Source organism: Cervus canadensis, chromosome 19 (genome assembly GCF_019320065.1).
Source record: "Cervus canadensis isolate Bull #8, Minnesota chromosome 19, ASM1932006v1, whole genome shotgun sequence".
In the NCBI taxonomy this organism is placed as follows: domain Eukaryota; kingdom Metazoa; phylum Chordata; class Mammalia; order Artiodactyla; family Cervidae; genus Cervus; species Cervus canadensis.
The window spans coordinates 27,125,358-27,147,609 of record NC_057404.1 but is presented as its reverse complement, the minus strand read 5'-3'; the positions used below and the strand labels follow the sequence as shown (position 1 = coordinate 27,147,609).

Here is a 22,252-nt window from a genome sequence, read left to right as displayed (position 1 = left end):
CTTTTAGATTTTATACATGTTATTTCTATTTTGAATGTATAGTTATAACTTTCAAAGTTTCTTTAACAGAAAGTTCTTTATACTTTATGACTCAAAAAGCTATTACAGCCTTAGTTGAAACAAATTACACTCTGTATCTGAGCTTTAAATGTTACTAAAAAGCTTCCTATGCAAATTGTTAATGGAAGATGCAAAAGTTACCCCCCCAAAATTCCAAAAATCCAAAAGAACAGCACTTCACTATTAGTGATTTAATTAATTAAACAACAGCTTTCAAAGCATGAAAGGACTTTCTGTGGTGATTACTAGATATATTAAGTCTGCCACCACACCTAAGACACAATGAAAAAACTCTAAGCACTGTAAGTTAGTTATAAGAATTAGTAAGTATAGTACTTTTAAAACTAGTTGATTGTTTAAAAAATTAAATAGTGAAATTACATATTTTCCTTTAAACTGCCTCCTAAATACTGAATTTAAAATTCTCTACTGGTCCTGCTTCTTAGTTTGTATTCTATGATTAAGTTGGTAGTTCATTTTAGTAACATGAACTAAAGTTTGGTGATTGTTCTGATAACTTTTCTTTAACAGAAAGAATAAAAAAGAAAGAGAAAGGACAAATGAAAGGTATGAAAGACACACATTTATGAGTGACAAAAAATCTGGAAGAAAACTATATATGTCAGTCTATTCAGAGTAGTATGAAGAATTCTCTGCATAATTTTATACTAATATTAAATTATATTTCCTAGATATTGCTTACCCAGCCACTGAATTTTCAGAAGAAGGATCACATATTGATGACTCTTCAGATTTTATGCTGGTTTTCTTTGTAGAGAGATCTAACACTCCATCCCCTATAATTTTTGCAAGAGAAAAAACTTTATATTTGTGACAGATAGGTAATCCTTACATCATAACATTTCATATTTTGATGATCTACTAATTAATGACCTAAAAATTAACACTGGTATTTGATATGTGGCCATTACCAACTCATCTTGTGGTTTTAGCAACAGAACATGACTGGGAAGGCACTACATAGGAAAAAAGAACAGAGGAAGAGCTGGCATTGCCGTGAAATGAAGAAATTAGATAAAAACTGTTTAAAATCCTTGTTCACCTTTCTCACTGTTCTGCAGTGAAGAGTCACTCAATTGCTTATTCAATAAAAAACATGACTGTTTTCTATTCAAGGCTGCCCAGATGATGCTTTGGGAAAGTGGGAATAATGTACGTTTAACAAAACTGAAAGCATAGAAAATACGAGGAGAAATAAGAGAATAATAATTAGCATTTACTAGGACTATTAACATTTGGAAAACACACTTTAGGTAATCTATGACTCTACGCTCAACCAATGTATTTTTCAGAGCTCACAGTATAAAACTTTACTGTTTTAAATAACTGAAATGTACAACAGTGGAATCACTGCCTATGTAACAGATTGTGATTATATCTGTGATTAGATGATGACACAACAAAATAACATTTTAGGAAAAAGTAGCTTGTTAGAAAACAACTGCCTATATATTTCTTACTAAAATGCAATTATTTTGTTATTACTATAATACTGAATTTATACGGACAAAAGTTCCAGTGACTCAGATATGTTGTTAATCTGATAAACTTCAAAATCAAGAATAAACTGAATTTAAAATACAGCAATACATATGGTGAATATGTTTCTACTGATACCTAAAAAATTGAAAAAGCTGTAAGAAATCATTTTAAGAAAAATCCATGTTTTAAAAATATACCAAAAAATTCAACTAGGTTTAAAAATAATCCAATTATGTGCAAAGCACTGTTGGAATTTGGAAAGCAGTAGTTAAAAATGCATAAAGTACCTCCTCATGGTTCTAACAATCTAGTTAGATAATTCATATACCACCACCATCACCATAACCATATTTCAGGCTGATGATGTGTGCTACTTAGGAAAAATAAAGCAGCGTGAGCTGATAAGAGAGTAGGCCTAAGGCAGCTGCTGTTTTATTGAGTATTATCAATTTAGGCCTCTTTTGACTTGAACACAGTCCTGAACAAAGTGAAGGTAACAACCAAGCAGATTATCTGGGGGAAAGCTTATAGAAGGACCCGTTTGTGCAAAGACTATGATATGGAATCATATCTGGAATATGAGGAATAGCGAAGAGGCCAAGGTAACTGGGGTGGAGTAAGCCACACTGAGAGAGCTGAGATCAGAAATCAGGCAGATCATATAGGGCTTTGTAGACATTTGAATTTTATTTTGAAAGACACAATAAACCACTGGAGGATTCTAAACGTAAGACTGACAATTTTAATTTTTTTTAAAGGATTAATCTGCTGTGGGGGGAACAGAGAAGCCTGTTGGGAAATTGCTCTTCTATTTCTCACCTTTGGGCTTTCACACTTTCAATTAGTCTCCTCTGCCTAGAAGTCTCCTAATCTCTCCTTCTATCCTCACATTCATCCTGTGTATGCAGGCTAAGCTGCTTTAGTCGTGTCCAGCTCTGTGTGACCCTATGGAACCCCATGGCAGCCCACCAAGTTCTTCTGTCCGTGGGATTCTCCAGGCAAGAATTCTGGAGTTGGGTTGCCATTTCCTTCTCCAGGAAGGATCGAACCAGATCTTCCTGACCCAGGATCAAACCAGGTCTCTTACACCGGCAGGCAAGTTTTTTTATAATCACTAGTGCCACCTGGGAAGCACCAAATCTTACTCATCATTCAAGACACAACTTGAACTTTGTGGTCATTATTGTAGGGTCCTATACTTGCAACACTTACCTATATTATTTAGCAGTTAGCAGGCCATAATCTAGTTGTTTACTTACTTACTAGTGTTAGCAACCAGGCAATATAATGAAGGCAGAAAATAAGTCTATTTACTGATGTAGCCTCATTCCCTACAACAGTGGCTGATACACAATAAGTGTTCAGTTAAGTATTTGCTGAAAAGAATTTAGAAGTAGAAATTCAGTTATTGCTAGAGGTTACAAAGCCTAGACTGAAAGGATAAAAAGACTGGGCAGACAAATACATGCTACATATTACCTTAAAAAATTATTAAATGAAGTATCTTTTGATCTCTTTACCTAATAAATGCCCCAGTTTATCCATTCAGCTCAATCTTATGCTTAGTCAACAACTCATTTCAATGCTCACACTTCCTGAGTGATTAAGCCATGTGCAATTCATCAAATATGCTGTGTGGTGTTGGGTCTCTAAAACTCCAGTGCATGGTTCCCTCTGCCTAGAATGCTCTTTCCACTTCTCAATCTGCCAAACACCTCATCTTTAAAGATTCAGACCCACCCCTGCCCCACCCAAGTAGAAGCTTAATGTCACCCTTGTCAACAGCATCCTATAAAACTTAACGACACACTCATGCAATTTTTGAGTTACGGATCTTTTTTTCCCAGAAGACTGAATTACTCAAGGTCAGGAATCCTGACATATTTCACAAACAAAAATAGATTTATGTAGGTTATAGCATATAAAACACACTCTTCATTAAGTGTTATTCCTTGTCAATGTTCCAGAATGAATTAATGAATTTCTCCAATTGTAAGTTCTAGACTTTTGATAAGATTAAGGTTAATCATTCAACTATAAAGAAGAGAAGGAGGTGCTGAGAGCTCTTCCTCTTTCTCCTTTACACTACTGTGCTAACTAACCTGTCGCTCCCTGTAACTGAAACTCAGTCACGTCTGACTCTCTGCGACCCCATGGACTAGGGCCCATCAGGCTCTGTCCATAGGATTTTTCCAGGCAAGAATACTGGAGTGGGCTGTTATTTCCTTCTCTGGGGGTATCTTTCTGACCCAGGAATTGAACCGGGGTCTCTTGCACTGCAGGCTGAATCTTAACTGCCTGAGTCACAGGGCAGCTCCCAAGCTAGGGCAAAAAGGTATTCTTGTCCTTTTTGGACCGCTCCTTGACGGCCGGTTTGGTACCTGATTTCAGTCTTGAGGAAGAACTAGATTTAAGATCTGTTTCATCTTTAAGAGAAACTACTCAAATCAGGCCTATATATCTGATTCACTTTCTTTAGGAACTCTAAACACTGACGCAGGTAAGAAACGCTCTTTTTTCCATAACCTCTTCTCCATGACTAGGCTGCCCATGTTACCTATAAAAAAGATCTCACTTTTTATTAGCAGTTTTGTCACCTAAAGTATTTTGCTGATATCAATTTCTTTTTCCATCATAAAGGCTGCAGATCAAGAGCTAGAAAAATGATAAATATCCCTAGGATTGTTTGAAAAACAAAAAGAGAAGGGGAGAAATAGCTTGGGAGCCAGGACTGAGAAAAAAAAAAATCAGGAATGGCAAAAAGGGCATTTTCTTGTTCCTGCTGCTGATTTACATTTATCAGTATCACTCCTTCATAATGGAGATGTCACATCATAACTAGATTGTTTTATGTGTACACAAAGTACTAATAATTAATAGATAAAATTCAAAGTACTAAAATTCAAATACTAATAATTGATGGATAAAAACTAAACATCTATTATGCTAAATGCTGCAGGGCAATATAAATTAAGTAGAGGACAGAAAGAGAGTGAAATTTATTTAACCATTCACCTATTGGTAAGTTCTTATGTTGCTTCAGTTTTTCACTGTTACAAACAATTCTGAAGTGAAAATCCTTCTAAATGTTTTCTAGTATTCATGCATAAGAAGTTTTCTAAGATGCACACCTAGAAATGCCAGTGCTGGACAGTATATATTTTGAACTTTTGTAGATATTACTAAAATTTTTTTCCACAACCTTGACAACACTTGGTGTTGAGATTTTTAATTTTTGCTAATCTGATAAGAAGAACAAGTTGCAGGAGTAAACTAATAAGAGTATATTTGATATGCATTTATGTGGATCTCTAAAACACACAGAACTGTTTTGCTTATAGATGCACAAATACATATTATCAGAGGTTGCTTTCAAGGATAAACAAAAGGATGAACAGTTCCTTAAGAGAAAATATACTAGAAGTAAATATGATCAAGTAACACATTTATTAGTTCTGGGTGACAGGAACATGATTATTACACTGCATTTTGCTCTATGTATGAAAATTTTCCAAATAGTAAACAAATTATTTCCATTTACTGGTTACAGTCTGAGCATTAACATGATTATTTCTCATCAAACATTAATGCTAAAGATACAGAATTAGAGAGAGGCTGGTGTAATCTATCAACAAGGTCAGGTAATTGTTAAATATGTGACACTACCAGATAACTTTAAAGATAAACTGGTGTTTGAAAAATTGAAACCATGAACAAATTAAGCAACTTCTGGAGTATTAACATTTTATTGGGTTAATTTTTTTAGAATTCACATTCCAAAACCAAGGTTTGGATTTCTGTTTACAAACTGTTCTCAGTTCTATATTCTCTTGCAAATCCCTGACAGAGAATCTGTAAAAAGAAGATAAATACAATCCACATAATACAGATCTTTCACTCCTCCACGGGCACCATTCTCTCGCATCCCTTACCTGCCCTCTGTCCATTCTTCTAAGTACACTCTATGCTCTCTTGGCCAGGCTACATATCACTTCAGCATCATCCCCTCAAAGAAGATTTTCCTAATTTACCCCCAGCCTTCTTTCATATTCCCATAGTACTCTTTGTATGCTTCTATATTGTTATTTACAATGTGTTATTATAATTTGCCAACTTTAGCACCTGAACTCCAATAGTACTGTGGGGAATTAGTAACTATTTTAGGATCTATTTACAATTTATATCTAATTAAGTATACTTATTTGGCTGATTTTCTCACTAGACTTACTTCCAAGCAAGGCCTGAAATGAACAGTACCTCAGTAAACACCAATTCACTGACTCAGCAATGACTTGCCCAGTTTTGTCACATCAATCCTGCATATAGCAGACCCTGACTGACAAAATTATCATGAAATCAAAGAACTTTGTTCAGCCAGTCAGAAAATGACAGCACAGTCAAGAAGCCGCTATCTTATAAGGCAGAGAAGTTAAGTTTCGCACACAGAGAACTCCATTCAGTTAGAGTTTCAGAATGATTTTTTTTTTTCAGAATGATTTTTAATAAGCAATTTCTATATTCGTTAGGTTCTAACAATAACAGATTTTTCTTCAGAAATCTTAAGACTGTTGATCATTAACCACTTAATATGAATATTAAGTATGCTAAGAACGTATTTATCAACTCAATACTATTGATCTCCTGTTGCCATACTAAGAATGAACATGAGTTTAAAAGACCTTCAAAAATACATTATGTATCATCAATATTAAAGATATACGTATGAATAAAATTCAGCATATGAAGGCAAGTGAATTTTAATGACAAACTACCATGTACATTTTATGCTGTTTGGACAAGGGAAAAATATTTCAAATTAAATTTCGTAACAACGCTAATCACCAGCACAAAACTTTCTTCCAAATCAATGCTATTTAACATTTTATGATGTTTGATACAAATCTATGCTAATAGTTTTAATAAATATCTGAACACTATTTCTACTCTATGTCTTTGATCACTTCTTATCTCTCCTTAAATGGTCATCCTTTTAGCCCCTCGATGTACTATTCTAGTCAGCCTTCAGATCTTTCTTGTTTTTCCCTACTGTACTCTGTAGAAGATTCCCCGGATTTCAAATATAAATCATTTATATTTAACTGGTTTCTAGAAAACAGAACTGAGAAAAATCTACATATATAAATCTATAATATTTTTCAAGTGTGCAGAACACTATTCTAAGAGCATTATATGTCTTAATCCCACTTAGGGCTCACACGTCCCAATGTAAAAGTAAGTTTTTTTAATTTGCAATTTTTAATGATAAAATTGAAAGTGAAATAGAGGTTAATTATCTTGCCCAGGGTCACACAGTTACAATTACTGTCATTCAGACTCAGGCAGTTATTCCAGACTCTGATTACCCTATTGAACTAGAATATGTAGTCTGCGTAATGTTTCAAAAAGTCAAGTTACAATGGTAATGATGTAAGGAATTTGCTACCATCACACATAACCAGTTGAGAAACACACTTTTGGAAATAATCTAGTAATATGCTATCAAAAATCTTAAAAATGTTCATACTCCTCTAGACATCTATCTTAAGAAAATAGCATTTAACAAGAAAATGCTCTTATGTACAAAGGTATACCAAAAATCTCAAATATATGTAAGCACAAATATATATAAATATTTGCACTATATATATATAAATATTCACACTTAATATAATTTTGCTAATTTTCTCCTTTCCCCAAGTTTGCCATAATGAGCATATATATTAATGAAGAAACCACACAAACTTATCAGTAAAATACCAAACTATAAAAGCAATCACTTGGGTTTATCCAAATTTTATTTTAAAATTGTTTTTGTTACTTGTTTAACCATTGAGTTAGTTTCAGAGTCATGGGGGAAATAATCAATATAGCATCAGAGCAGGACATCAATTAAACTTTAATATTGGTTTTTCCATCCTTCATTTGCCTTCTTCTGCACATCAAACACACTTTTTAAAAGGGAAGAGTTACTGCTATCTCAATGTGTTTTATTTAGTGCATACACAGCTGAAATCTCATAGAATTCATTCACCTACTATTTACTAATAATGACAAGGGACAAAATAAATCAGAAAAAAGCGCTTGTAATATATTTAGGATATAAAAAATAATAATACTAACCTTAATTAGGAAATATTACTGGTAAAATTAAACAAGGTTTCAGCACTTCCACCCTATGCCATTTTAGAATTTCATCGCAGTTCTTTTTTCTTGCTTCAGTTATTCCTTTAAGTACCAAACTAAAGTCAAAAGGCTTCAAGTCAACACCTTGAAAAATATTTTGTAAAACATACTCTTTGTTTATACCAACTATTAGACTGTGTACTCTGTAAATTTAACCTTCAACCAAACTTATATGTGGGATGTATACTTATTACAACTTTAGATTTGCTTTAGATTGGAAAGCAAAACTTTATATTGGAAAACTTTAGATTTGCTAGTTCTTATCATGCTCATCCAAAGGTGATCTAGGAGTTTAAAAAAATCTTTTTACTGAAATATTACATTCACAACAAGAATGAACATAAGTACACAGTCTAATAAATTTTGAACATTTCGCTGTAAATAGCAACTAGATCACCACTATCAACCTGAAGCCCTCCCCATCGTATCTCCTCTGGTCACTAACTTACACCTACCTCCACTATCTTGACTTCTAACAGCTTTATCTTTTAAGTAGCAATTTCACTTCTAGGAGTATGTCCTAAGTAAAATTAAGATTCAGTGCACAATTTCAGCTTAAGCGTGTATATCTGAAGGTAAGTATAATGTAATCCTTCCACGAAACAGAATACTATTCAGCTGAAACATACTGATGTTTTAAAATATTTTAAAAACACAAGTTACAGAGGATTATATAATGAATGATTTGAGGGAATAAGCTCTGGGAGGAGAGAGTGAGAGTAAGAGTTTGTAAATATGAGTATTTTTTTCCCAGAAACTCTGGGTGGATGAATAAAAGATCAATGCATAGCTTTACAATTCATTATTTTATTAATATTTGTTTATTTATTGCCAATCAGTCTTCTAAATGGCACAAAGGAAACAGTAGGGAGTAAAACAGAAAATGCTCCTGCTCTCACAGAATTTACATTCTAGTAGAGCAGACAAAGAAAAGATAAATCAATAAAATAATATTGCAATTACCCTCCAATTAAATTAATTAAAAAATAATTTCACAAGATGATAAGGCCTATAATGAAAATAAAACACAGTAATAGGAAAGAACAACAACAATGGCAGGTAGGAAGAGGTTACCATGTTTGAATAAAGGATTACGTTTCAAAGTCTAGAGAATATTTGCTCTTTTTCAAAAAAGAAATTTCACTGATACACTTTAACCATGCAAAATATAGAATGAATCCTTCTATCCACTCTTTATACAATTACCTAGATTTTTGCTATGCTTGCTCTATTTATACTATCCTACTTAAGTATTTTAAAGTTAATTCCAGGTGTCACATCGTTTCTATATTCCCAAGCATCTTTAAACATATGAACATTTTCATACATAACAATTCCTTACTATCACCTTATACTTAGTTTGTATTGAACATCCTCTAAGCAATCCAAAGTGTTTTTTTACAATCAGTATGTTCAAAGTAGGAGCTGTGTTATGCTTGATGCTATTTCTCTTAAAATTTATAGCAGCCCTTTCCCTCATTTTTAAAAATAATGATACTGACTTTTAGAAGCCAGGCCGTCAGTTCTACTAAAGAATATCTTGCATTATGGTTTGTTCTTTCTCCTTTTCTATATTGTCATTTGTTTTCACCTTATTTCTTAATAATTCTGACAAATGAAGTTAATTCTAAAGCAAATGGTTCTGAAACTTTTGGATCTCACAATCTCTTTAGTGTTAAAAATTACTGTGGATCTCAAAGAACCTTTGTTTTGGTTAAGAAACATTTTATTTCTTAACATTCATAAGTTAAACTGAGATGTTTTAAAATATTTGTAATTGATAACCATAAATGCTAATATTTATAATAACATTTTAATGAAAAAATATTTTTAGATTTAAAGTGAGAAGTTAATTTTGTAACTCTTTTAAATGAATTTTAAATGAATGCTTCATAGAATACAGTTGAATTCTCATATATGCTTCTATATTCAATGTGTTCAGAAATCATACATCAATCAGCCTCTGACTGACTCTACTACCTACTCTACTACATACTGGGAGAAAATGAGAGTGAAAAGGGCAAATAATATATTATTATTAGTTTTGACCTGCTGTATTCTAGAAAGAGTTCCATTGAGAACCACTGACCTAAAAAATTGTTTAGAGTCATGTTCGACGCTTCTGTCAAGAATACTTCACAAGTGATGTATTAAGTGTATTTCCAATGATGCTTAAGTGATCAGTGTATCCTGATGACAATAGCTTGACCCCTCCACTGTAAAGTTCCCGAAGTAATCTTTCCTCTAATAGTTTTATCTTCTGATGATATGTTTTATTCGGTTTTCTTATTAGGAGTTGTGAACTAATAATATTTTAAGTCTATTATGTCTTCATATTTATTAACTGAAATTCTTAAGAATCTTTCTCAAAAGAAGGCAATTTGGTTGTCCTGAAATACAATTTGTAAAAGAAAAGCAAAATAAATGCTAATCTCTTTCCTGTAACTGCTCATTTTCAAAGTAATAAGCTGGTATGCTACGTTCCTCTGTGTAGACTAATGACTTTGAGGAATCATTATCATTATCAAGATCTAATAGATTTTAAAACATTCAACATGTTTCAGTTGAAAATGTTCTTCCTCTTGAGGCTTAAATGTTCTCATATCTGGCCAACAGGGAACCCTTAACATTGCCTCCTGTATTTAGTTGACAAATTGGTCTTTGGTACATTCTTGCTTGTTGGCACAAGATGTTCCAGGATCATCTTATACATATTCTGATCCAGACCTGGATTCCAAGAAGGTCTACTTTCCTTTAAGGGAAAATAACGTTTAGAGACCACAATCTAGGCCTGAGTTGAGTGTCATTGAACTGTCATGCAATTATTTCAGTATTGAAATATTCATAAATATACATTAAAAAGTAAGATTTTTGAAATAAAAATAAAACCATGAGTTTGCAGTGACATTTCCAATCTGTGTATCAGTCACTCAGTCGTGTCTCATCTGTGCAACCCCATGGACTGTAGCCCGCCAGGCTCCTCTGACTATCGGATTCTCCAGGTGATGTTCCCGACCCAAGGATCGAACCCAGGTATCCTGCATTGCAGGTGGATTCTACTGTCTGAACCACCAGGGAAGCCCTTTTCAATTTACATGTATGCAATTTACAGGGTTTTTAGTTCTTTAATTCTTAAATTTGTTTGTTTCTACTCTTACCCTGAAAATCTTGGCTTCCTAAAACAGTGTTAACATAATTATATATTTGATTTATCCTATAGATCCAAAATAACACACAATGGCAATATCATTACTAACATTACTAAAAGAAGTTTAGGATTTCTTTGAAGTACCCATTTGTGTTTAAAATATAGTCCACCAAAAATGTACAGTCAAAATACTGGGTAAAGTCACCTGACAGAATCCTTTTCTCAGTGTTAATACATTACTGTTAAAAACATGATGCAACTATGCTCATTTGTTACTTTCCTTTTCATATTTTAGGGATTGCTTTTTTTTTTTTTGCTTTAATTTTTAAAAATTAAAAATCTTTGAGATTTGCTGAGCATTTATATAAAGCTATATAAAGGTCCATCCACAACACTTCTATTCAGCCCTCTCCATCTCATTTACTTCATTCCCTTATAGGTTTTATCTTTCCTTCTTTGTTTATACAAAACAATACATACATATGTGTGTGTGTATATATGTCTGTGTATATAAAGTATATACACACACACAGGTCTCTATCTTGCTCTTACCTCCTAACATTAAATCTGAAAATGTCACTATAAAGGGATCTTTCTCACACCCTTTTTCCAAATACTCAAGTTTTCCACTGTATGGATGTACAATAATTTAGTTATCCATTTGGGTTACTTATAATTCCTTGGTATTACAAATAATATACCCCTGATGACTTAACTTTGAATATGTATCACTGATATTTGTATAATTATAAGCTCAATTCTTTGAAATGAGACTGCTGGGTCAAAGAGTTAAATGCATTGCCAATTCCCCTCCATAAGGATTCTACTAGTTTATATTCCCTTAGGAATGCATGAGTGCGCCTGTTTCTCATAGCCTCATGAGAAAGATGATGTTGTTCAACTTGAATTCTTATTAGTCTGATAGGTGTGAACCACATATGACTGTATTTCCTATGAGTTTATAAGTGTGTCTTCCCATGTTTAAAAACTTTTAAAGCTTCTTATATGAACTGACAGTAAAACAATGCTCATTTACCTATCAGGTGGTTTTTCTTTCAGTACTCAATTTTTTGAAACTGTTAATGCATTAGATTAGTAGCCCTTTATTTTACAATATAAATTATAAATATTTTTTCACAGACTACTATTTCTGTTTGGATTTTTCTAATAGTGCTTTCTTCTTTATCACCCAAAGTTATTTTTATACACTGGAATTTATCACTCTCATTGTTAGGGTGACATTTTAGTTGAGATATAAATGATGAAGGGGACAAGCCAGAGAAACAAGATTTAAAGGCAGAATAATCCAGGAAAAGCAACTGGCAAAAGTAAAGGTTCAAAAGTGAAATGAGCTGAGCATGTGTCAGAAATACACAGATAGTGTGAAGTGCATCTACTAAGCCAGGAAGAGAGGAAAAGGACTAAGTCCAGAAGGGTAGACAGGTACAAGATCTTAGCAAAACCATGTAAACTATGAGAAGAAAACAAATTTTATTCTTCTGGTAATAGAAAGGAAGATTTAACTGATAATAATAGAAAGATTTAAATGTAGAAGTAATACCAACTTTACTTTATTTAAGTGGATATTTTGAATCCCATTTTGGCATACTGATAACTTCAGAGTTATGTTAAGGTACATCTTATTAAAGCTGTATTTGGAGGGAAAATACATGAAAAAATTATAAAGGAAACAAAAACTCAATGAATTGTCACTTGGAAACCACGTGGTGATAGTGACCAACTTTATACCAAACTTAAAAAATATTCAGGAAAAATTTAACAGCTATTGAAAAACTGACTTCTTTTTCTTTTTATACTTCATATAGCTAATTAGGTTAGTCAAGTGATGGTTATATGGTAACATTTGGAAGTTCTAAATTTAAAGTGCATGGTTTTATGTGATATTCTTTACAAAATAGAAAAAAAGAAAAATCCAATTTAAATATACTGTTGTTGTTCTTCAGTCACCCATTCATCCCTGACTCTGCGACCCCATGGACTGCAGCATGCCAGGCCTCCCTGTCCTCACCATCTCTCGGAGTTTGCCCAAGTTAAATATATGGTAACAATTTATATTTCTTGACACTATAATCTGATTTTATGGAAAAAGCTTTGACTAGTCTCCTGATTTTTAAGTGACTGAGATAATCTTCATACAATTCCTCAAACATACCTGATTTGCTCCTGCCTTCTTTGATTTCTGGTATTTTTTTCTCTGTTTTTGATACTTCTTCTGTCTGGAATGCCCTGCCTTCAGATCTTCATGTGGAGGACGACTTCTCATTATTCAATTCTCTGTTCAAACTCACTTCTTCAGGGAGGTTTACCTGACCACCTTACCTAAAATAATCCTCTCAAGGCACTCTTGGTATCTTGCTTATTGATTCTTTTTGTAAAATTAGGGACACGCTGACAGGCATATTTCAAAAAAAGTAACAAATAACTTCTGGAAATGAAAAAATAATAACAAATTAGAAACTCAAGACAAAGGTTTAAACAGTGATTAGAATAGCTCAAGAGAGAATCAGTGAATCTAGAGACAGTTCCAAATTAACTAATCTAAATTAACACAAAGAGACAAAGAGGTGGAAGATACGAGAGATAAGAGATAAGAAGGTTAGAATGAGAGGATATCCAAAATATGCCTCAAAAATTTTTGACAAGAGATAAAGTGGGAAATGCAAAATATTGAAAAAGATAATGGCTGGAAAACCAAAATTGAGAAAAGAAATTTGTCCTCAGTTTTATGACTTCCAAGCAGAATGAATAAGAGATCTATACCCAAACATACCCAGGACAACCTGCAAAACAGCATAAACAAAACAGAAAGTGAGAGATAGGTGCTAAAAGTAGATACAAAAAGTGTATGAAGATTACCTACAAAGAAAAGACTCAAAGATCTAATAGGACATAGGAAGTTTTTATCATTACATGAGATGTCAAAAAAATTAAATCCATGAACTTTATTGTTAAAACTTAGCCAACTTAAATAGTAAATGGGAAGTTCATAATATCACACAGTGTTCAGGCATTCAGCTGAGAAAACCTTTTATTCCATGGAGTTAGGAAACAGTTTTACCTTATGGAGAGATTTGTTATACCGACCCTCCTGAATGGAAGTTTCACACTTTGGGAGACTATCATTTGTAAATGTGCAAGTCAGTGGATTGCTCTGGTTGCATGATTTAACATGGCAGCCAATGTTGGACCAAGAAAAATATACCCGCATTGAAAATTCAAGACGTGATGTCAGTGAAGGCATTGTATGCATAGCGTTCTGTCTCTGTTGACTTCTAAACCAACTTGTTCTTTTAATGCATGTTGCGTGTCTCTCTCATGCTCTCTTTTAGAAGAAAAGTTTTACCTGTAAGTTAGGCCTTTTTAAAAAAAAAAAAAGAATTCTAGAACTCATGATTTTCAGAGACATACTTCGTGTCTATGTCTTGTGTTTTCTTAACTTCAGTCATGCTGTCTTGACAACTGTACTATAGACATTTTCACTTTTTATTTTGAATATTTGCAAAGTTACAGCAAAGTTAAAGGTAATGGTACAGTGAACATTACATAACCTTCACCTGGACTCACTGGTTGTTACCTTTGTGCCTGTGTGCTTTCAACTGTATGGATTTTTGAATTTAACAAAATTGAAAATTAAAAAAGTTTATAAATATCTAAAGTTATCACTCATAGCACTGCTCTTATTGTAGTGTGACTAAATCTTATTCACGTTTAAATTGGCAGCTTTGAGGGATTTTTTTTCTCTCCATAGACATAAAAACAATGATTTTAGAATCCATTTCTCCAAGCCCCACTCTAAAACTGTGGACCCACCATCTTTTATGAAACTGTGGTACCTTTTCTTTCTAGAAAGGTTACTTACTTAAAGGTGTCTGAATATTACCCTATTGCTAATAGCTTTACAGGGATTATATAGCCATTAGGACTTTTAATTTTATGCTTTTCAACATAACTTAAATTCATACTAGTGGGACAAACAACTGGAAGAGTCAAGAAGATAGCTTCGAAAGGAAACCCATACTAGATTCAAGAGGAGCAAAATTGTAAGTTCTTAAAAAAAAAAAAAGTAAGTTCTTTGGGAAAGGTATATTACTTAAATTCCTATATGTCAGTTATTAAACACTAATTTCTTTTACTGTCATTTAAGGTCTCTTATAGGGAATTATTAGAAATCGTGTTCCCAAATAAATCCTTAAACGTACAGAAACTGCAGTTTTTTAAATGGAAGTATTCTAGTTAATGAAGTGCTGATCAAGATTCATGTTAAGAATAAGAATTAATAAAAATGGTTCTTCCTAGACAGGTGATTACCTAGGCTTTTCTCAGACCATGGTAAGCCACCACTCAGCCTTGAAAATCAACTACTATTGTCTCTAAACATGTGTTGATATTTGTGTCATTCAAGTACAATTTACTTAAATGAAAGAACATACGTGGATTTTCCTTGTAGTCATTTGGGGGAGGAGGAAGCCATGTTTTACTTCGTTTCACCAGTAGAGTAAACTGACCTGAACTTTTTTAGTTGGCTTAGAAAAGTAAAAATCATTTCTCATTATGGTAAAAATAAATCAGTAAATGCAAGACTTTTCAAAAAAAAAAAAAAAAAAAAAGAAAAGACTATTTGTTGTGAAATTATACAAAAATAGAAGCCAAGACACAGATGCAGTAGCTGTGCTAAGAAAATAGTAATTGTCAGCCTAGACTTGTGTACCCAGAAGAAGATCTCTTTTAAGAACGTTATTTTAAGAAAAAGAGTAAGACACTAAAAAAAGGGAAAAATCCAAAAGAGTTTACTACCATAGATCTTTATTAAAAGACTCTGATTCCAGAAGAAAATTCAAGCTACAAGAATGAATAATGCTCAAAGGAAAAAGATAATCATGTTTGTAAATCTAAACAAAAATTGAGTATATAAAACAAATAGTTACAATGTTTTCATTGGGATATCTTTAAAAGAGAACTAAAGAACTGATGAAATGGCTATTGTGTCAGGACATGTAACAAGTTAAAATATTCCTTAAATAAACTGTTGAGTTAACTAAGCATTAAGAAATTTCTAGGAAGATCCCTTGGAGAAAGGAATGGCTACCCACTCCAATATTCTTGCCTGGAGAATTCCATGCACAGAGGAGCCCGCCGGCAGGCTCCACTCCATGGGACTGGAAAGAGTCGGACACAACTGAGCAACTAACACAACAACAAGGGCAACCACTAACAGAACAGCAGTAGAGTGTATTACTTCAAAATCAGCAAAGGGAGAAGAGCCAAAAAAGAGAAAAATACAATCTAAAAGAAAACAACAAAGAAACAAAAAAACTTAAATGGGACAAACAGAAAATACAAAATAAGATGGTGCTATTTTGCGTTAGACAAGTTAATTTAGTTGATGAGGCTATAGAATACAGGATGCTATGGGAAAATATAAGATACCTAACCTCAATTTCAGTGATAATTAATAAGAACCCATGTGTATGTCTGTGTGCATCCAATTTAGGAAGTATAGAGGAAGTTTTTCTTAGAGAAGTGATGTTTAAAAGGAGACCTGAAGAAAAACCAAGATTTATTTAGAAAAAATTGGTGGAAGTAGGGAGTGGTTTCTACTGAGAGGCAAGAGCATGTACAAATGTTTTGAAGCTAGAGTATATGACATTCAAGAAACAGAGAGTTTCAGTATGAAGACCAAAGAAAGGTGCAAGATGAGAGTGAATAGGTAGGCAGGGTCTGGATCTTGGTGAGTTTAGGATTTTAGACCTTGTCCTAAGAACAATTCAAAGCCATTAAAGAGTTTTAAGCAAATGAGCGGTATGACTTGATTCACAATTTTTAAATATCACCTGTTTCCTATATCCCTAGAGTGAGAGAAGATGAGATCAGAAGGGATATGGATCATCTAGATATGTTTTATTCTTCAGGTTTACTAAAATATGGTATCTTCTCAAGCATGGAACATAACATTTTCTTCCATGTCTTTAGCCTTGGAAAACAAAAGTTTATTACAGAAAAACAAGATGGATATTTTATTGCATTCATTAGTACATACAGAAGTATCTTCTGAACTGAACTTAAAAACTATTAAGTATTTTCCTAACAGAGTAACAGACTTCATTTATAAAGAGTAATTTAAAATACATAGTATCATAAAATGATACACTGCCCTTTTAATTATAATTTAACATCTCAGCTGACAATGTCCCCTACCTTAATCTCAGCCAAGAAACCAGATTAGAGGAGGTGGCAGCACCACCAACAAAGGATACTTAATGACAATTTAAACATATCACTGAAATTTATATAGCTCATTCAATGCAACCTCTCAAATACTCACTTGAAGCCTAGTTTATATTCTCATTTATAATTTATTAAGAAAATCTTATTTAACTAGGAGATATTTACAAAGTTTAGCCTACTAATGGCAATGTGAAATAACTTCTTTAAATTTTTTTTTTTTAACTTAATCTGTTGGCAGCTAGCTGTAGGGAAAATAATTTGAAAAACGCCCAGTCATTATATAGATTACTGCAATAATTAATGTTCATCATGGCACTAAGTTCCGTATGTTGTTTAAAGATACTGCAGGATAATTTGCATCCAATAAGTTTAAAATAAGAAATTTCACCGTTAAAATATCATAAATCCAATGAGCAAGTAACAATTCTTAGTTTATCTTTCAACAGTATTTGAGAATAGTGAAGATTTTTAATCTGGTAAATCCAGTATGTCACATACATGCACTGGGGATGCAGAAGTGAATAGACAGGTTCCTGCTCCCAAAGTGGGGAGATACACACAGAAACAACTGCAATGAAGTGAGAAATTTACAACAATGAAAATTCTACCAGAATATTCACTCAAGCCTCAGGTAGAAAACAACACCAACAGGGTAAACAAAGCGCTGCTGGTTCATCTCTGCCCACACTTGATCTTGTTTTGTACATATATAGAACTGGTAAATTCTTCAAGGTTGTCACAATAATGATAAAGTTCGTAAACTGCAAATTTCTTCCTGTACTTTGGAATTCAAAGAAGCTTTTACTTTGGGTCTAGATTAGAATAGAAAAAAAAATTTTTCTGGTGTGCTAATGTTATTTCTTATCCAGTTTTAAATTTATTGTGCCAGGAAAAAAAAAAAAAAGCATAACTTACTTTGTCCCAGTTTCTGAGGCTCAAAGTATTTCTACAAATCTGTAGACATGAAAGTGCACAAAAAAATATCTCTAATATTTGAAATACTTCGTTAGAAAGTACATGGAGGAGGTAAATAGGAATGTTTCTCTCATGGTAACGATATTTTAAGTCAGTTTAGGGTTTTTCAAAGAGAAGACAAGGAAAATGAAAAGTACGAAAACTGATTTATGAAGAACAATTAGAGAATCTATAAAGATTTGCTTGGTAAATAAGAGGTTTAGACAGACAAAATAGTTTCAACAAATATTTGCAGCACTAATAAAAAGTAAAAGGAATAAATTCTGTCATATTGCTGCAGATGGAAAAAGAAAACCCAACACCCTAAAGGTTAGCATGGAAAAGAGAAGTCTTGGAGATACAATGATTTCTACAAATATTTATAGAACTATTGAGCAAAATGCTGTTGCAGATGAAAAAAAATGCAAAATGAGGGGTGGATATTTCAAAGATATGAGCTTAGCTGTCGGAGCTGTCAAAGATTTTTTGCAAGTTAACTTATTGTCAGCCAGAGGTTGAGTCACCATTGAAAGATGGGCAGGATATTCTTTTGTGCATCTTTTACTTTATTTAGCTATTCTGTTATCTTCTGATAACTACTTTGTCTATTTTTCTACAGTGTCATGTTTTCCTCATTGGCTACAGGTTTGTTTAATTGAATGGTCATTAGTTACATCAGTTGTAAATACTGTCTCCAAATTTGAGATTTGAATTTTCACTATCCATAATTAATTTGACAATACTTAAGTTTTACATTTTAGTGCAGTCAAATTTACACAATTATTTTATGGATTGTTATTTCTGCATCTTAGGAAATTCTTCTTTAAGTTCATTAAGATATAATCTTTTATCTTTTCTTTTAGTTTTCCTTTAACATTTAGCCCTTTAACCCAAATGAAATTACTTTTGTGAGTGATATAAGGTAGGGATCCATTTATCCCCCCCTCCATGCAGATAACCAATTGCCTTGGAACTGTTTAATGACATCTCTCACTCTTACACCAAGACTCCACTAGTGTTTGGAGAATTTCTGGGCTTGCTAATCGGTCCCAGTGATTTGTATAAGAGCTACAGGACCCCGTTTGAATTATTTTACTAAGTTTTGATATGTTTTACAGAAGTCCCTCAACACATTGTCTTAGTAATTCTTGGCTCTTTTAAGTTTTACACATAAATTTTATGATTGGAAAGTCATTTTTCACAATAAACCCTATCAGAATTTTGACTGGACTGATGCTGAATTTTTTAGAAAATTATTCATTTTTGGCTGTGCTTGGTCTTTGTTGCTTCACGTTGGCTTTTCTCTAGTTGCAGCAAGTGGGAGCTATCTTCATTGCAGTGAGCCGGCTTCTCTTGTTGCAGAGCACAGTGCTAGGGCGCATGGGCTCAACAACTGTGGTCCCAGGCTCTAGACCACAGACTCAGCAGTTGTAGCGCATGGGCTTAGCTGCTCCTCAGCATGTGGGATCTTCCCAGACCAGGGACTGAACCTGCGTCTCTAGCACTGGCAGGTGGATCTTTACCACTGAGCCACCAGGGAAGACCTGAAGCTCAAATTTTAAGTATATTAAAGATCAACTGCTATCTTTTTTAGAGTCTTCCCATTCATTTAAAATATAACTACTCATTTTGGGAGTCTTCTTTTATATCCTTCAATAAAATTTTATAATGTTCTCCAAAGGTCACAGTTTATTAGTTTCATTCTTAGGTGTTGTAATGTCTTTCCTACTTTTGTTGCTACTGTAGAAGAGATTTTTTTAAAGTTGGATTTTCTAATTGGATATTATAATACATGCTAATCTTGTGAATAGTACATTTTCCAAACTTTTTCACCAGTTTGAAAACTTTATATAGATATTCTTTCATATTTTCTGTATACACAATTATACTGTTTGTAAACAACCACAATTCTACTCATTCTTTCCTTATAACCTATTAATTATTACTGCTTACTTTCGTATTTCTTTTTCTCTCTTCACATTACATGAGTCAAGACCTCTCATAAAACGTTGAAAATTGGTGATAGTATGAGTTTTTGTCATGTCTATAACTTTAAATCATTTCATTATGATGTCACTGGTAGGAGATGTGCTCATCTATTCTTGGTGTTATAAGCAATTTTTATGATAAATGCCAGATGTTGTAAATATTTTCTGTATTTATTAGGATGCTATAGTTTTCATTTTTTTGTAATGTGGGAAACAAAAAGGTGTTTCAAATGCAGAATTATTTGTGCTTCCCTAGTCATTATTTATAATGTTTTTATACTTCACTATATTCATTTTGCTAATGTTAGAATTTTTTGTACCTACATTTGTAAATAAGACTAGTTGGCAATTTTTCTTTCTTTTGCTATCTGTGCCTCATTTTGAATCAAGATGACAGTAATATTTCTCTTTTCTTTTTTATAAAATAGTCTTTAAAAGAGAAGAATTATCTACTGCTTTAAGTTACCTGTAAAACCATTTGAGATAATAATTTTACAGATGTATAGGTCACACAATCCACAAATTATCCACATTTTTTTATGGCTACATTATTATTGGATTTACAGACTACAGCATCTAATTTGAATAAAATAACTCACAAAATGAGCAAATGTGTATTGTTGCAAAATTACAGAGTAAGAATAATGTAAAAAAAGTTAAGTACTAGCAAATAATAGACAAACAAAGGCAGAACTAATCCTGCTTCTACTAATATGACCATTTTATTAATTATATCATATGGTATGGACAATGAAGTCAGTCCAAACATTTTTTTAGGTCTTAAGAAACCATATGAAGTAAGGATTTATACCTTGTATTATTACTAATGAAACACTCCAATGTCTACACTGTGTGACACTGGGGGTGAAGTTGGCATGATTAGCAAGACACTTAAAAATTGTTTATAATATCTTTATTTCAACCTTAAAAATATTAATTTGTGAAAATATTAGTACATATAAATTACTGGTGTGTATACGATACACACACACGTGTATGCACACACAAATGCATCAGAGGTTACGTCTCTATTAAAAAAAATTGGTATGCAAGTAGGCAAAGTTAGAGCTTCCCAATTTCTACCACAGCAGAATAGTTTTATAAAAGAGGATCTAATTTTATTACTCTCTGTTGAAAGAAATGTAGCAGCTTTCCATGGTTGTAAGAAAAGTCAAAATCCTTAATATTTCTTGTATGTTTTTCTCATAATCTTATCCTTATATTTTTTTAGTCTCACCTGCTACGATTCTCTCCCTTGCTCTCTACACTATAAGCCACACTAAACTATGTGATTTTGTCCTCAAGAACACTGAGGGCTTCCCTGGTGGCTCAGAGGTTAAAGCGTCTGCCTGCAATGCGGGAGGCCTGAGTTCGATCCCTGGGTTGGGAAGATCCCCTGGAGGAGGAAATGGCAACCCACTCCAGCATTCTTGCCTGGAGAATCCCATGGATGGAAGAGCCCGGTGGGCTACAGTCCACGGGTTCGCAAAGAGTCGGACACAACTGAGTGATAGATGGGTATGGGGATAAGAACACTGAAATCTCATATCATAAGTCATCCCTCAAAATTATAATCGAGAAGACTATTTACAGATTTATATCGATCATTAATCCTTTCAACCTCAGAATGTTCAAATAACTAGAATATCAAAAAAGTTCACTAGTAACTACATTAATTATTTTCTATATATACTTGGACCTGCCTTATCACTTGAATTCATAGAATCACAGAATATAAGAACTAGAAATTTACTTTTAGAATGTCGCCTATTCCAACCAGTCAGCTGGTGCTTCTGAATGCCTCTAATGATAAGGCAAGCAGGGGATCATTTTCCTCGTTCCTCTTTTAAAAAAAAGTCTGATCCTTAGAAATATTCTTTCTCATATGGATCTAAAATCTATTTCCACCTAATTTCTAGGTAGTGATTCTAATTCTACTCATCGGGCCATTCAGAGAAAATTCAGTCCTACTTTAGTGGAATGACGATATAAATTTTAGAGACTTCCAAGGCTTCTCTTCTGTGGTAGTATGGAGCAAGAAATAGAGTACGGAGGGACTAATGTTTGAGTATCTTTTATGAGGTGGTTATTTTATATTTAACTTTCATATTGCTCCAATCAGTTTGTTATACTGTTGCCAAGTAACAAATGAGGAAATTAAAACTGACAG

At 33.1% G+C, this 22,252-nt stretch overlaps 1 protein-coding gene across 13 annotated transcripts in view; it reads right to left on the bottom strand.

Annotated features, from left to right (window-relative positions):
* LCORL (ligand dependent nuclear receptor corepressor like) overlaps positions 1-22,252 on the bottom strand; it is a 169,735-nt gene that overhangs the window by 36,149 nt on the left and 111,334 nt on the right. For 12 of the 13 annotated variants that reach the window (XM_043438488.1, XM_043438480.1, XM_043438491.1 and 9 more), the window contains one exon: positions 764-857. The exons of the other annotated variant lie outside the window; for it this stretch is intronic. In XM_043438488.1, the coding sequence (XP_043294423.1) occupies positions 764-857 (94 nt within the window). The remainder of the gene's footprint in view (positions 1-763; positions 858-22,252) is intronic. 13 annotated transcript variants of the gene reach the window in all.